At 44.4% G+C, this 14191-nt stretch overlaps 1 protein-coding gene across 1 annotated transcript in view; it reads left to right on the top strand.

Moving 5' to 3' along the window:
* The window catches only part of flvcr1 (FLVCR choline and heme transporter 1), a gene marked incomplete at both ends in the record, with an annotated part of 24004 nt that extends 10087 nt beyond the window's left edge, over positions 1 to 13917 (top strand). Inside the window, 7 exons of the mRNA XM_083642956.1 lie at positions 2957 to 3024; positions 4532 to 4635; positions 6930 to 7040; positions 8816 to 8921; positions 9294 to 9405; positions 9584 to 9651; positions 13819 to 13917. Coding sequence (XP_083499082.1) covers positions 2957 to 3024; positions 4532 to 4635; positions 6930 to 7040; positions 8816 to 8921; positions 9294 to 9405; positions 9584 to 9651; positions 13819 to 13917 — 668 coding nt within the window. The remainder of the gene's footprint in view (positions 1 to 2956; positions 3025 to 4531; positions 4636 to 6929; positions 7041 to 8815; positions 8922 to 9293; positions 9406 to 9583; positions 9652 to 13818) is intronic.
* Between the last annotated feature and the right edge of the window lie 274 nt (positions 13918 to 14191).

The raw sequence follows: 14191 nt of genomic DNA, 5'->3' as shown, positions 1-14191 counted from the left end.
CTATGCTTCTCAGTGGCCAACAGTCGATTATCCTTTTACTGGGTAATACTGTATCTCCCAGGTGTATGTGTGGTGTGTGTGACTCACAACTACCGTACTATCCAAATTATATGTAAATTACATGTAAATATATAACATCTGCTCATGTTTCTACTAATACAACTGCAATAGTAATAGTTACATCTACTGTAACTGTTACAATTAGGCAGTATAGGGCATACAGTAAATATGTTACACATGTACTTCCCACAGTTAATGCAATTGCCATTAACAAAATTAATTCATTTATCAATCATTTTTAACTGGAGATTTTAAACAGAAACACGTAAGATGCCAGTCGACAGGTCATTTACAGTTTTACAGTAGCAGGGAGTGTTTAGGAAAAAAGGAGGAGCTGCACACATACACACATAGCAGTCACATTTACAACTGGGAACCGCCTAGCACAAGCCTATTCTACCATCATCTACCATCTACCGTAAATTCCGGACTATAAGGCGCACCGGTATATAAGCCGCACCTTCAAAGTTGACTATTTTTTTCTTATATAAGCCGCACCGGACTATTAAGCCGCGGGTGTTTTAATGGTATTTTTTGTTTTTTTTACAGTGCACACAGTGTCCGCGGTGTGGTGAAAAGAGGGCAAGAGAGGAAATTAAAACAGAAGTGGATTTATAGTTAGAAAGAGTGCTAAAGAAGAGAGAATTCCGTTTTTTATTTTTTTATTTTAGTTACTCACAGTACTATTGACCAGTCCAACTCAAAAGATATTCGGCAGTTTCACTTTGAGCTCTTGTTCCGCCGCTGTCCATCAATGGTTATGACGAGTCTCGCTGGGTACAGTACGCCAAAGCGATATCCATTGACTTTAACCTTTTCGATGATGCTGTTGTATGTTGCGCGTTTCTGTTGCACCAACGCGGAGAGGTCCTGCCGGACGAAAAAGCGCGTACCCTCCCAGGTGAGGGGCTTCTTCCCCGCAGCCTGGAGGATGAGTTGACGGTCGGGCCAGCGGAGTAGGCAGATGAAGATGGCCCTCGGTGGCAGGCCGGGGTCTGGACGTGGCTGAGGCGCCCGGTGTGCCCTGTCCACCTCTGGTGGTTTCTCGCCTTCCTTCAGGTCCAGGATGTAACACAGGATTTTGCCACGAAAGCGTCCATGTCACCAATCTCAGCTCCCTCTTTTACATTGATCAGGCGAATGTTATTTCTTTTACTCCTGCTGATTAAGTCATCAACCTGCGTGTGCAGCGTTTCGATGTTTTTGCATTTTATCCACTTTCGGACTCACTGTGTTGTTTTTGTCCTCCAGTGCGCTGATGCGCTTTTCCGCATTAGAAACTCTGTTCACGGTTGCATTATTTTCTTTAGTGAGTGAGTGGATGGACTTCTGCACGTTTTCAAACTTGTTTTCAAGCTGCTCAAACCTCTGAGCGATGTCGGACTTAATCGATAGTGTTTCACGGAGTAAAAGTTTAGCCCAAGCCGTGTATCTCCAGCCTCCAGCATGTGAGTCATTTCCTCATTCATGGCGGTGATTGCTTCATCTTTTTCTTTCTGCTTACCTGTGTTGTGTTATGTTATGTTATGTTATGTTGTTAAAAGAGGGCAAGAGAGGAAATTAAAACAGAAGCGGATTTATAGTTAGAAAGAGTGCTAAAAAAGAGAGATTTTTTTTTTTTTTTTGGAAAAAATCCATAGATAAGCCGCACCGTTATATAAGCCGCAGGGGCCAAAAAAGGCCAAAAAACGGGAAAAAAGCCGCGGCTTATAGTCCGGAATTTACGGTATATTATATTCTACCGGGGAGAAATCCATCGTAGAAGAGGAGCGAAACCAAAGACTCCACCCACAGGAGCAGGAGAGAGAGCAGAATGCACTGCAGCAGAGAGACAGGCTGGGTTTGAGTAAGGCAGAAGTCATTGTGGGAAATGTAGGAAATCACCTAGTAGAGGTGGCAGGTTGAGGGGAAACTACAGCTAAAGGTTAAGTTGCAACACAAACTAACTCCTGAATGCTGTGAACCTCACAGATTGATGCAAGCATACACGTTTCCCAGGAGTTTTCCTTGTTAGGCGGGAGTGATGCCGGTGTAAAGTAAAACATTACCCCCGTCCTTGATACTGGCAGCCCATGAGCTGCTCCGCTGCAGCAGCTGAAGTGCCTTGCCCGAGGGCACAACTGCATTTAGTGACGGAGAGGAAATGCTTTTGATCCTGAGCCTGGTTTCCCATACGCCTTTTAGTTTGATCCAATCATGATGGATGTCTTTTACGGCAGAACAAACAACTTAAATGCAGACAGATACAAGGGATAAAGAAGACAAATCATGCTTTTTAAGACGCATGGTGCTTTGAGAGGCATGGTGGGCACATCAAATATTTTCATTTCAGTCAGGAAACTGATGCCCTGGCAGTTCAATGTGCTTCAGAGTAAAAGACAAAATAGTATCAATAAACAGATATGCTATAAGCAGATAGCATACACATCATAAAATACTCCACATGCAGGGATTTCCAGTGAGTGTTATCATTAATCGATTTAAATCAGGAAACTGAAATAAACAGATCATACCATATTGCTTTTCTCTCTTTATTGTGTATAGATACACCCAGAAGTCAAAATAATGTGAAGATGTTGATAAGAGGAATCCTTTAAGCCCATGGTACCCCAATCAAACATTCTACAACAAACACAGATGTTTGGTGTGCCATGGCTGTCTGTCCTTGTTTGGAGTTGTTTGGTCAGATTCAACATGTTCAATCCATGGCACACCAATCTAACATCATCCAACAACTGCAGTTGTTGCCATGGGCTTTAGTGCCATGGTTTGTCGATTCTGGTGAATTAGGCAGTTTGGAACCGCGGGATTAAAATGGAACTGGTTCTCCAATCTCCATAGCCGCCACTAATCACACTAATCCTCAGGGTCTTGTTGTTTATGCGTTTGTCTGCAGGTATCATGACTGGTTCCTTCTACTCCGTGTCCACACTCCTCAACCAGATGATCATGGCCTGCTATAAGGTAAAGCATATAAGCAGCTGGCATGCTTTACTGGCTCAACAAGCTTTCCACCATAATCCTGTCTTATCTGTATCAGGATCTAAATATCTTTCTCATGTCAGGTGAAAACAGTTCCCAAAGCTGTTTGAATATGCGATTTTTTTTTTTTTTACAAAATTGTGAAAATGTGCTTGTTTGGGTTGAGGTGGAACTGGAACTTCCTGCATAAACTCATCCATAAAATATGTTTGCTGGTTGTGTTTGAAAGGGAACAGAGAGAGTTAGTGAGGGAGTTAGAGGGCGAGAGAATGACATCCTGAAGAGAGAGAGAGAGAGAGAGGCTGAAACAGAGAGAGAGAGAGAGATGGAGGGAGAGAGAGAGACTGAAACAGAGAGACCGATGGAGAGAGAGAGAGGCTTAGAGAGAGAGATAGCTGGGAGCGGAGGCTTTGGTGAGACATGAATTCATTGTCTGTGGCTCTGAGTTCATTAGCTGCTTTCACGCATTCCTGCTGCCCAGCAAGGACACACACACACACACACACACACACACACACACACACACACCCACACAACTCACACACACGATAAACGACAACAATGGAGAGAAAGACTGACTCGCTCGCTCTCTCTTAGCCCATGCTCACACACAGAACTACACACAGACACACACACACACACACACACACACACACACGATAAACGACAACAATGGAGAGAAAGACTGACTCACTCGCTCTCTCTTAGCCCATGCTCACACACAGAAGTACACACACACACGCACGCACACGCACACACACACACACACACACACACACACACACACACACACACACACATAGTAAAACACGTATTTTCTGTCTCTCTCTCTCTCTCACACACACACACACACACACACACACACACACACACACACACACACACACACACATACAAGCACAACACACACAGCCTAGGAGAAGCTCAACTTTGTATGAACTTAAATTGACCTAACAGCTCTCTCCCCCCAAAAACTGTAAATCCCTGAACGCCCACACGCACACGCACACGCACACACATACACACACACACACACACACACACACACACACACACACACACCTACACACACACACACACACACACACACACACACACACACACACACACACACACACACACACACACACACACACAGAGCATGTAGCATGTGACTGCAGGATTATAGTCCATCTATAAGGTGAGCTTATGTGTTTCTGGTGAGATTTACTGAGTTTAAGGGAGCAGAAAAGCCTTGTCAGCCATTTGTTCCCACAGAGGCAGACAGCACGCACGCACACACGAGCACACACACACACACACACACACACACACACACACACACACACACACACACACACACACAGAGTAGAAGTTTTCTTCTCTTGCCTGCTTTCTTTTTACCTCCTGTCCTCCCATCTCTCCTCCTTACTTCTCTCCATCCATCCTCTCTCCCTTCCTCTCCTCTCCATCTCCATCTCCTCCTCCTCCCATCTCCTCTCCTCATCAGAACCAGGAGCTGAATGCTGGCAGAATTGGTTTGACTCTGGTGGTTGCTGGGATGGTCGGCTCCATCATCTGTGGCCTGTGGCTGGACCACACCAAGACATACAAGTAGGTAACACACACACACACACACACACACACACACACACACACACACACACTACGGACACTCCCAATAACATGCGTTGTTACTGGGGAAAGTGCTGAAGTTGCAGAGTAAAGGTCTTTGCACACACAGTCACATATTCTTTCCGTGTGCTTTTTTTAACCCGTCATCTGATGAAAATCGTTACGCACCGAAACCTTGCACACACTGAGTCCGATGCATTTTATAATTCTATTTGTCGCTCTATTTGCAATACGAGACAAATAGTCGTCCGTGAGTCATCCTCTCCTGTACAGTATCTACATGACACAACATAGGGTGACAGCAAGGCAGCAGTGGAGCGGCGATGTGGACTGGAGAGAAGGCAGATGGCAGCAGGTCAGGGAATAGTAGCCGTATCGCACTGGACAGGAGCCGCAGGCCGCAGCACCGCTCACTGGGGAGAGGGAGCAGAGAGGAGCCAGTGAGGTGGAGCGAGCACTCCTCTGTCTCTCTCCCCCAAACACAGACTCATTCAACAGCTTGCAAAAGGCTTTTGACGGATGCGAAAAATACATAAAATCGAACCTGCTCAGAAAACTTTAATGACAGACGAAGGTTTCGGAGTCAATATGCAGACGTGATTGACCAACATGAGGTCCTATAAATTAGGGCTGTGAATCTTCACTGGCCTCACGATTCGATTCGATTACGATTCAGAGGGCTACGATTCGATTCGATTACGATTATCGATGCATCTCGATGCATCTTCAATCGATCCATCACTTTCTTTCCCAATACATGATTTATTTTTTCTCACTTTCTTTTTTCTCACTGTGTGGCTACTTTTAAAATAAAAGTGCATTTGGAATTGCATTGTATTATGATCCAAATAAACAACTGCATGTACTTCCATTATATTTTATTCCATTATATATATATACCGTATACCGCACCGGACTATAAGCCGCGGGTGTTTTGATGTTTAATTACCATATGTAAGGCTTCGTGCACAGAGGGGATTGTCGGGATCGATGGCTGTTTGGGGAAGCTCCCATTTATTAACATTTCAACAAAACAAAAGTCAGGTCACTAATCCCCAGACAAAATCACACATTGTGGTATTTTTTGTTTTTTTTACAGTGCACACAGTGTCCGCGGTGTGGTGAAAAGAGGGCAAGAGAGGAAATTAAAACAGAAGTGGATTTATAGTTAGAAAGAGTGCTAAAGAAGAGAGAATTCCGTTTTTTATTTTTTTATTTTAGTTACTCACAGTACTATTGACCAGTCCAACTCAAAAGATATTCGGCAGTTTCACTTTGAGCTCTTGTTCCGCCGCTGGGCACACAGTGTCCGCGGTGTGGTGAAAAGCGAAAAAGCTGCTTCTTCCCCGCAGCCTGGAGGATGAGTTGACGGTCGGGCCAGCGGAGTAGGCAGATGAAGATGGCCCTCGGTGGCAGGCCGGGGTCTGGACGTGGCCGAGGCGCCCGGTGTGCGGGAGAAAGGAGGAGGAGGAGAAACCGCCACCTCCACAGCCAGCCACCTCACACACCCCAACTGTTTAATAGTGCCCGGCTCGCATGCCTCTCGGTCGGCTGGCCGGACAATATGCACCCCGCTCCAGCAGCAGCTTCGGGAGGTTTTCTCACTGTGTTCGGGACTTCGGCTCTAACTCGGCCAGATGGCTGGACACGAGTGAAACTCTTCACGGTTGCATTATTTTCTTTAGTGAGTGAGTGGATGGACTTCTGCACGTTTTCAAACTTGTTTTCAAGCTGCTCAAACCTCTGAGCGATGTCGGACTTAATCGATAGTGTTTCACGGAGTAAAAGTTTAGCCCAAGCCGTGTATCTCCAGCCTCCAGCAGGTGAGTCATTTCCTCATTCATGGCGGTGATTTGCTTCGTCTTTTTCTTTCTGCTTACCTGTGTTGTGTTATGTTATGTTATGTTATGTTGTTAAAAGAGGGCAAGAGAGGAAATTAAAACAGAAGTGGATTTATAGTTAGAAAGAGTGCTAAAAAAGAGAGATTTTTTTTTTTTTTTGGAAAAAATCCATAGATAAGACGCACCGTTATATAAGCCGCAGGGGGCAAAAAAGGCCAAAAAACGGGAAAAAAGCCGCGGCTTATAGTCCGGAATTTACGGTATATATATATATATTTTTTTTTTAATAATCGATTTTTGACATTTGTGAATCGATGCAGAATCGTGCACGTCCGCATCGCGATGCATCTTATAGTCGATTATTTTTGACACCCCTACTATAAATACGGAGTGCGCAAAAGCCTCAAGTCCTGTTGTCTGGATGTGTTGCAGGATGACGACTCTGATCGTCTACACTCTGTCGTTTCTGGGCATGGTGGTCTTCACCTTCACTTTGGACCTCAAGAACATCTCCCTGGTCTTCTTCACTGCTGGGGTGCTGGGGTAAGACCACATGTTTACATTTATACTATATTATTACCTTATATTACACACATTTACCTGGTTAATTTATCTAAAAATACTTAGAATGATCTGTTTGTTATAGAATATAATATATTGTATATGGGGCTGATATTGGCCTTTTCAGCCTGCCAGTGTCATCCAAATTTGATGGGTTTCAGTAGTTATACTAGTCGTAGTAGCACTAGTAGTAGTACTAGTGTAGTAGGGGGCTAGTAGTAGGTTTTCAATGGAGAATTTATAATTTTTGCACTTTTTTGGCAGGAAAACTGCCATGAATATTGGCACAAAATATCACAGCTTCAATCCAGAAATACTGTAATTGGCAAACTGCCTTCAAATCTTGCATGAGTCTAACCCTAACTACACAACATACTGTGTATCTACTGTATATATATTTACTATTTGAAAGCAGTATGTAGATGTTATAATTCATTCAACACTTTTTTTTGCAATGTAGTCTTACCAAGTAGAACGTCTAAACGTTCAGGAGCATTCTGGCTGAGAAGATTCAGCCAATAGGTGACACAGTGTAGCTTTTCTCTCAGTATGACATGAACACGAGACATTATGTCTTCTTGACCTTGAGGGGGTGAAGGGGGGGGGGGTGATTAGGTCATTGATAAGGACCTGTCACATGGCTCGTAAAAGCATCTCCTGCTGTGTCAGAGGCTCCATAAAGAGCAATAAAGGCTTCAAGCCACAGTCAGCACAACGTGACAGAGGGCCTCTGGTTCTCTCCCTCACACCTGATTAATCAGAGAAAATCAAAAACCACAATATGAGCTACAGCAAATCCAAAATTGTGATTGGATCCAATTATTTTATCAGTGGTGGCTGCTCAAAATCCACTCCTAAACATGTTATGGTGCTGAGTGCAGGTTCTGGGCTATTCATTAATTTGCATAATAAACAGACTTTTGTTGTATTCAAAATAATACAGAAAATCTTCAGCAACCACAGCTCAGTTTTGCATTAAAACAAGTTTTTTTTTTATTAAAAATCTTAAAATATTGAAAAACATCTGTGCCTGCATTACTGTGTTGCAGTTTATACCGCAACTGCATATGCTATATGATCAATATTGTGCAGCCCTACCATGAACAGCATTGACTAGCAGTAAAGTGGCCAAATTCCATTTATTCTCAATGGAGAGGAGTGGAGAGGGACGAAAAATGGCAGTGAAAACAACTTTCTACCCAACACAATCCTCCGCTCCACACTTGAGTTTCGGCAAAGTTAGAGGACCGCGAACCAATCGGAAATCCCCACTTTGTGGTAAATGTTGGTGACAAGACAACACGGCACAAGTTACAACCTCCCAAGAAATGTTTAATTGATGGAACAGCTTCCTACAATAAGTTAAGACAAAGCGTCTCTCGTTCACTTCCCAGAACAGCCAGAGATTCAAACTGGAAAACTTCTCTAACCTTGAAGTCCAGTCGGCACCATCCTGCAGCTTATCCTCATAAGCAAAAAATATTATTTTCCACGTCAATGTACATAATGAAGATAGGGACAGGCCAGGATGGAAATAGAGTGTGTGAGCGCTCCCCTACCCCCGTCCTTGTTGATACTTCAAACACACCTACATCCTGTATAGGTGTGGATGTTAATACTTAAAACATGAAATGATGTATTCACAGCTGGAGTACATTTCTAAAGAGGAAAATGGACGTTTTGAGTTGCCAAACTTGAATTCCTGGTGGGTCTTTAAACTCTGTGATATTGTGATAAGGCTGATGTGTGTGTTTCAGGTTCTTCATGACGGGCTACCTGCCTCTGGGCTTTGAGTTTGGAGTGGAGATCACCTACCCAGAGTCTGAAGGCACTTCCTCTGGACTCCTCAATGCTTTCGCTCAGGTAAGACAAGGTTACGACGCAGCTACTGCTCTCTGAAAGGTGCTGTGTGTTGCATTTTAAAATCAACAAATCATGACTACAAGAATGTTTTAATGTTAGTGTAATTACCATAAACAAATGAGACAATCAGTGTTCAGTCATCTATCTATCTATCTATCTATCTATCTATCTATCTATCTATATCTATCTATCTATCTATCTATCTATCTATCTATCTATCTATCTATCTATCTATCTATCTATCTATCAATCACATGAATTAGAAGGGAATTTCTATCAATTGCTTCATTCATCCGGGCTATTACTTACTGTGTGTGTGTGTGTGTGTGTGTGTGTCTGTGTGCGTGCGTGTGCGCGTGCGTGCGTGTGCAGATCTTTGGGATCATTTTCACTCTGATCCAGGGCAAACTGACCACAGACTACAACCCGCTGGCAGGAAACCTCTTCCTCTGCGTCTGGATCTTCCTAGGAATACTGCTCACTGGTAGGGTGTGTGCGTGTGCGTGTGTGTGTGCGTGTGCGTGTGCGTGTGTGTGTGTGTGTGTGTGTGTGTGTGTGTGTGTGTGTGTGTGTGTGTGTGTGTGTGTGTGTGTGCGTGTGTGCACGTAAAACCAAAATATCCAAGCCAAATATATAATATGTTTCCTCATTGTGTGTTTCAGCCTTAATCAAATCAGAACTGAAAAGACACAACGTCAACATAGGAGCAGACAGCAACCACCTGCAGGCAGTAAGTCCACAGATTACACACAAGCCAGTACAGCTATCTCCCAAAATGTTGGAGTGCTCCTTTAACCTGCAAAGGCGTGTGAGAAAGTGAGGCCCAGCCAAAATGTCCTCACTTTCTTAAAATGTCCTCACTTTCCAGGTTTAAAACTCAAATTGGTCCTCGCTAAGATAGCTGTACAAGAACACACACACACACACACACACACACACACACACACACACACACACACACACACACACACTAGGCCAGTGGTTCTCATGATTAGTGAACATACTCTATGATCAAGCATTAGCAAGCATACACACCAGACAGAACTACAGTATCTATTTGTCAGAGACCCAGATTATTTTGGTGCCAATCCTCTCGTTAAACAGTCGGCCTAATCCTGTAAGAAGATGTCCCTGACCACCTCTGAGAGAGGCATTTCCCAGCATTCCTGTGAGAAATAGACACTTTGATGGTTACCCAGTTGTATTTATTGCTTGGGAGGACAAAGCTTGATAATGCCAAGTCGCCTCTGTTACCAGGCGCTAATATGCCAGCTGCACTGCTATTTGGTCAAAAGAAATACAGTTACAGAAGAACACAAAAAGCAAGAAAATATGTGTTAAGGGCAAATATATATATATATATATATTTACAGCATGATAATGTCATCTGTGTTCACTCCAAAAAATGGCAAGCTGGCCAGATCTATCCAGATCTATCAAGCTTATTTCCGGATAATTTGGGCAAATGATCTCTAATCTTGCTGGTTTCAATAAATCTCACTCATTTAATTTGGCCTGGCTTAAAGACAGAAAACGGTAAAGGAGACAGTAGGTGTCACAATAGGTTGAGAATGTCATTCAGCTTATTGCCAGCCAAGAGTCGGCCACTGCTCCAAAACCAAAGGCCATGGTAATACCTTCCCAGGATGTTGCCTCGCTCATGAGGTGTGCTTCATATGGTTTCCTGTCTAATTATTTTTTATGACCCATGTATTTATTTTCTGCCCATAAAGACTAAACCTCCCCACGTTTCTCTTCTCTCTCTTATTTCTTAACATATTTCTCTGTCATACATGATCATTCCAGGGACACAGTGATATTGAACTGCTGTCACAGTGCTGTGGCTCTGATCTTTCTCCTTTCCTTGTCCTTCCTTTCTTACTATCGGTTGCTTCTAGTTTGGATTAGACCTATACATTTGTCTGTAGGGGGGGGGGGGGTGAGAAAGAAATCCATGTTAAAATGTTAGAAAATGCATTTTTACATTTGTACATCCCTATATTTCCAATGAGCTGCTCCAGTGAACACGTTTGAAGCAGAGCAATTTAGAGAGAGAGTGGCGTCAGCGGAGGACAAAAATGCGTGACTCATTAGCCAATGAACAGCCAGGAAGGGGTCTTACGCTACTTTTGAATGCTAAAATAAAGCTGATAATGTACAATTTGATAAAAAAAAAAAAAAAAAATCAAAGTACAACACAAACAGTCCATTTTGCTGCAACTCGACAGTGCTGCTTAATCCAGGACCTTACTTCCTGGAACTCTTGAAAATAAAAAACTGGTTCATTGGAGTGAATGGAGATGTCGCGACTCTTCTATATACACGGCTCTGGTTTGAAGCTCGTGTAGCATTCCTCTTATGATCAGCACTATAAATTGCACTATAGATTTTGGCATTTTTCCATTAAAAACCAACCCCAAAAAAAGCCTAATTGCAAACCCACCTATTCTCCCTTTCCTTGTACTCCCTCACACTCACTCTATCTCTGTCTCTCTCATCTGCTTCCCTGTGGAGCGCCCTTTAGAGTGATCCATCAAAGGACCTTTAATCTAGACAGATGTCTTGAACCTGTCTCCACTCTTGCTCGATAGATACAGTCCCCGAAGTGTCTATGTTTCATAGAATTCATATAAAGTGCTTGTCAATCTAGACATCGAGGGCCCTATCTTCCGATATCCCCTATTAGCGCTTGCGCACCTGTTTGCGCCTGCCTTAATGCAGGCAAGATAACAGTCCGCCTTGCGCATTTGTCCAGGTGTTCTGCCGAGTTTTGCTCCCCCGCCCAGCAGCAAAAAAAAGCATCCCCACCTCACGGGAGCATACTTGTAATGATTTATACAGAAATGTAACTGTTTAAAAGTGATATAATTGTTGGTAGACGTGACCTCCCTGATTTCTAAGTTAAAACAGCATATGTTGGGGATGCAATTCTCGGCGGGGATGCGCAAACGTTCACGGCACGTGTCGCAAGCGCAAATTAGAGCCGTGCCAAAATCATCTGTGCCCCAAAATGCCTGCGCAAAAGGGATTTGGGCAGTCTTAACTACCTGAATTATTGTGGCCAGGCAATGCTGGGCATTACGTCAATCAAAACCAATCAGATTCCCGTCTGGCAATGGCTGTTTGCGCGAGACATGCAATATGCTGTAATTCTCTCCATGCGTAATAGAGTGTACTCACTCGTGCGAGGACAGATCAGAGCTTATTGACAGATCGTCTGTGGTGCCAACGACCCTCCAGGTTATGAAGGTAAATAGCCTATGTCCATTGTCCAACAAGTTTTCTCAATTCATTTCCCTCTTTGCGATGTGATCAAAGTTTCTCAGTGAGTTATAGTTGATTGCCTCACTGAATTATCTGCCAATACCCAATTTTAGCAGCATAATTTGATGTCCTGGCATGGCAAGGCTGTGCGTAATGACATATCCAAAAGGAATTTTACTTGCACTGCGCTGCGCTGCACAGAGATTATGGTGCGTAACCCAGCACAGCGAGGTATTTGCGCATAAGAGGTCCTTTTCAAAGCTCTTAGCGCAAAGTAATTGCGCGCTGCTGACGATAGGATAATGCCATCTATCCCCACATTTTAGCGCTGAAACGCCTGCTTTGGCATGTGGCAGCCAGTATGCCCAGTACAATTATCACAGGCATGCGCTTGTGTCCGCCCCCAATTTGCATTGCGCACGGCGTTAAACGAGCGCAAACGCTAAATTAGCGCTTTTGGGAAGATAGGGCCCCATGTCTCTTGTTGTTTCTGTTCTGCCATGGCTCCCTACAAAGTGTCCTTCCAACAAACCACCCTGATCATGAATCTAGCTCCCAAATGATTGTCGTTAATGATTGCTTCAGACAAGCCAGCCCATTACAATTGTTTGTTTATTCACAATTCAATAAAGTCTTTGTCCTACAAAGTCTTGCCGTTATTGGACTATGGATCGGTCTCCTTCGTTTGTTTATATCTCAGACACCACTGATCAATTTTTGTCAAAACCTGGTGAAATATAAGCTACTGAACATCCCAAGGCAAGCGCTACATTGTTCCCCAGCCTGCGTCTTCCGTGAGGAAGAAGCCCAACAACCCACGAGAGGCCTTTTAGGAGGGCCATTCAAGCCGCAAGTGGAGACTGCAGTGCCACCAAGTACTGGTACTGCATGGTGTCCACTAAGATACCATCACCTCGGAATGAGATGTTTGGAGCGGGGGAGTCTGGTGCAGCGCACAGGTCGTAGACCTGGTGAGACGAGGGAGGAACCCGGCCAGGTGGCAACCCACAGAGCCCGGTCCCTCTACGTACCAGAGCCCCCCCCCCCCCCCCCCCCCCCCGGTCCCGGCAGAGTAGTTCCGGAGCAGCGGATTGAGTGGCCCTGACCACGTGACCACCTTCGACCCTTCCTATAGGGCTGACCGTGGGTAGCTACTGGGACGTAAGTTGGGGCTTGGCCAGCCCCGGCTGGGTCACCTGGGCGAGGGTGTATGATGTTGCGAGACCCGAAACATCCTATGACCCCAGGGTACATCACTGAGGATACGTCCCAGTTATGCATCCATGCGATGTTTTTTTTTTTTTCTTTATTAGTTTGTTTGTTTGTTCGACACCGCTGATCAGATTTTGATTAAACTTGGGCAAATGATGTATTTCATCACTATATTCCAGAATTTTCAAAATGACTGAAGGGAGGCGCTATAATTACAATACAGGTCAAAACGAGGTGACATATTTATTACTGATTGGCCCAGAGAGGGACTGCATCATTTGTGTGGGGTTTACTGTGTGGGGTTGTATTGTTGATTGCTTGAGGAAACTCTTCTTAAATCTGGCATCCTATTTCACTTTCTCTCTCTCTCTCTCTCTCTCTCTCTCTCTCTCTCTCTCTCTCCCTCCCCCCTCTGCCCTAGCTCCCTACTGAGTGCCCTGTGGAGTGCCCTTCAGAGAAGAAAACCAACGGGGTCAAGCTGGATCCATCATTCAGCTTCTCCCAAGAAACCTCCCTGTAGCCCCGCCAAGGCGCTGGATCACAGGAGAACAAATCAAGCTGCCCTGGGAGAGATGCCGGCACCACACTGTATGTGAAGTACTCAAAGGTGCGCTTGATCTTTATTGCCTAGCATAACCTCACAGATGTTCGGAAAGCCGGAAACTCTTTATGTGAGCCAAGCACCTCAAGTATTTCACAGTCACGATCTACAGTGGATTCTAGCCAGGCGGGGGCGCCCAGCAGCAAGGCATGGAGGGTGTTAGTTGATGCTCCACCCAACATTTCCGATGCCT

The sequence above is a fragment of the Poromitra crassiceps genome (genome assembly GCF_964638095.1).
Source record: "Poromitra crassiceps genome assembly, chromosome: 9".
Classification (NCBI taxonomy): Eukaryota; Metazoa; Chordata; class Actinopteri; order Beryciformes; family Melamphaidae; genus Poromitra; species Poromitra crassiceps.
Note: the sequence above shows the minus strand (reverse complement) of the source record. Positions and strands in the feature narration are given on the sequence as shown.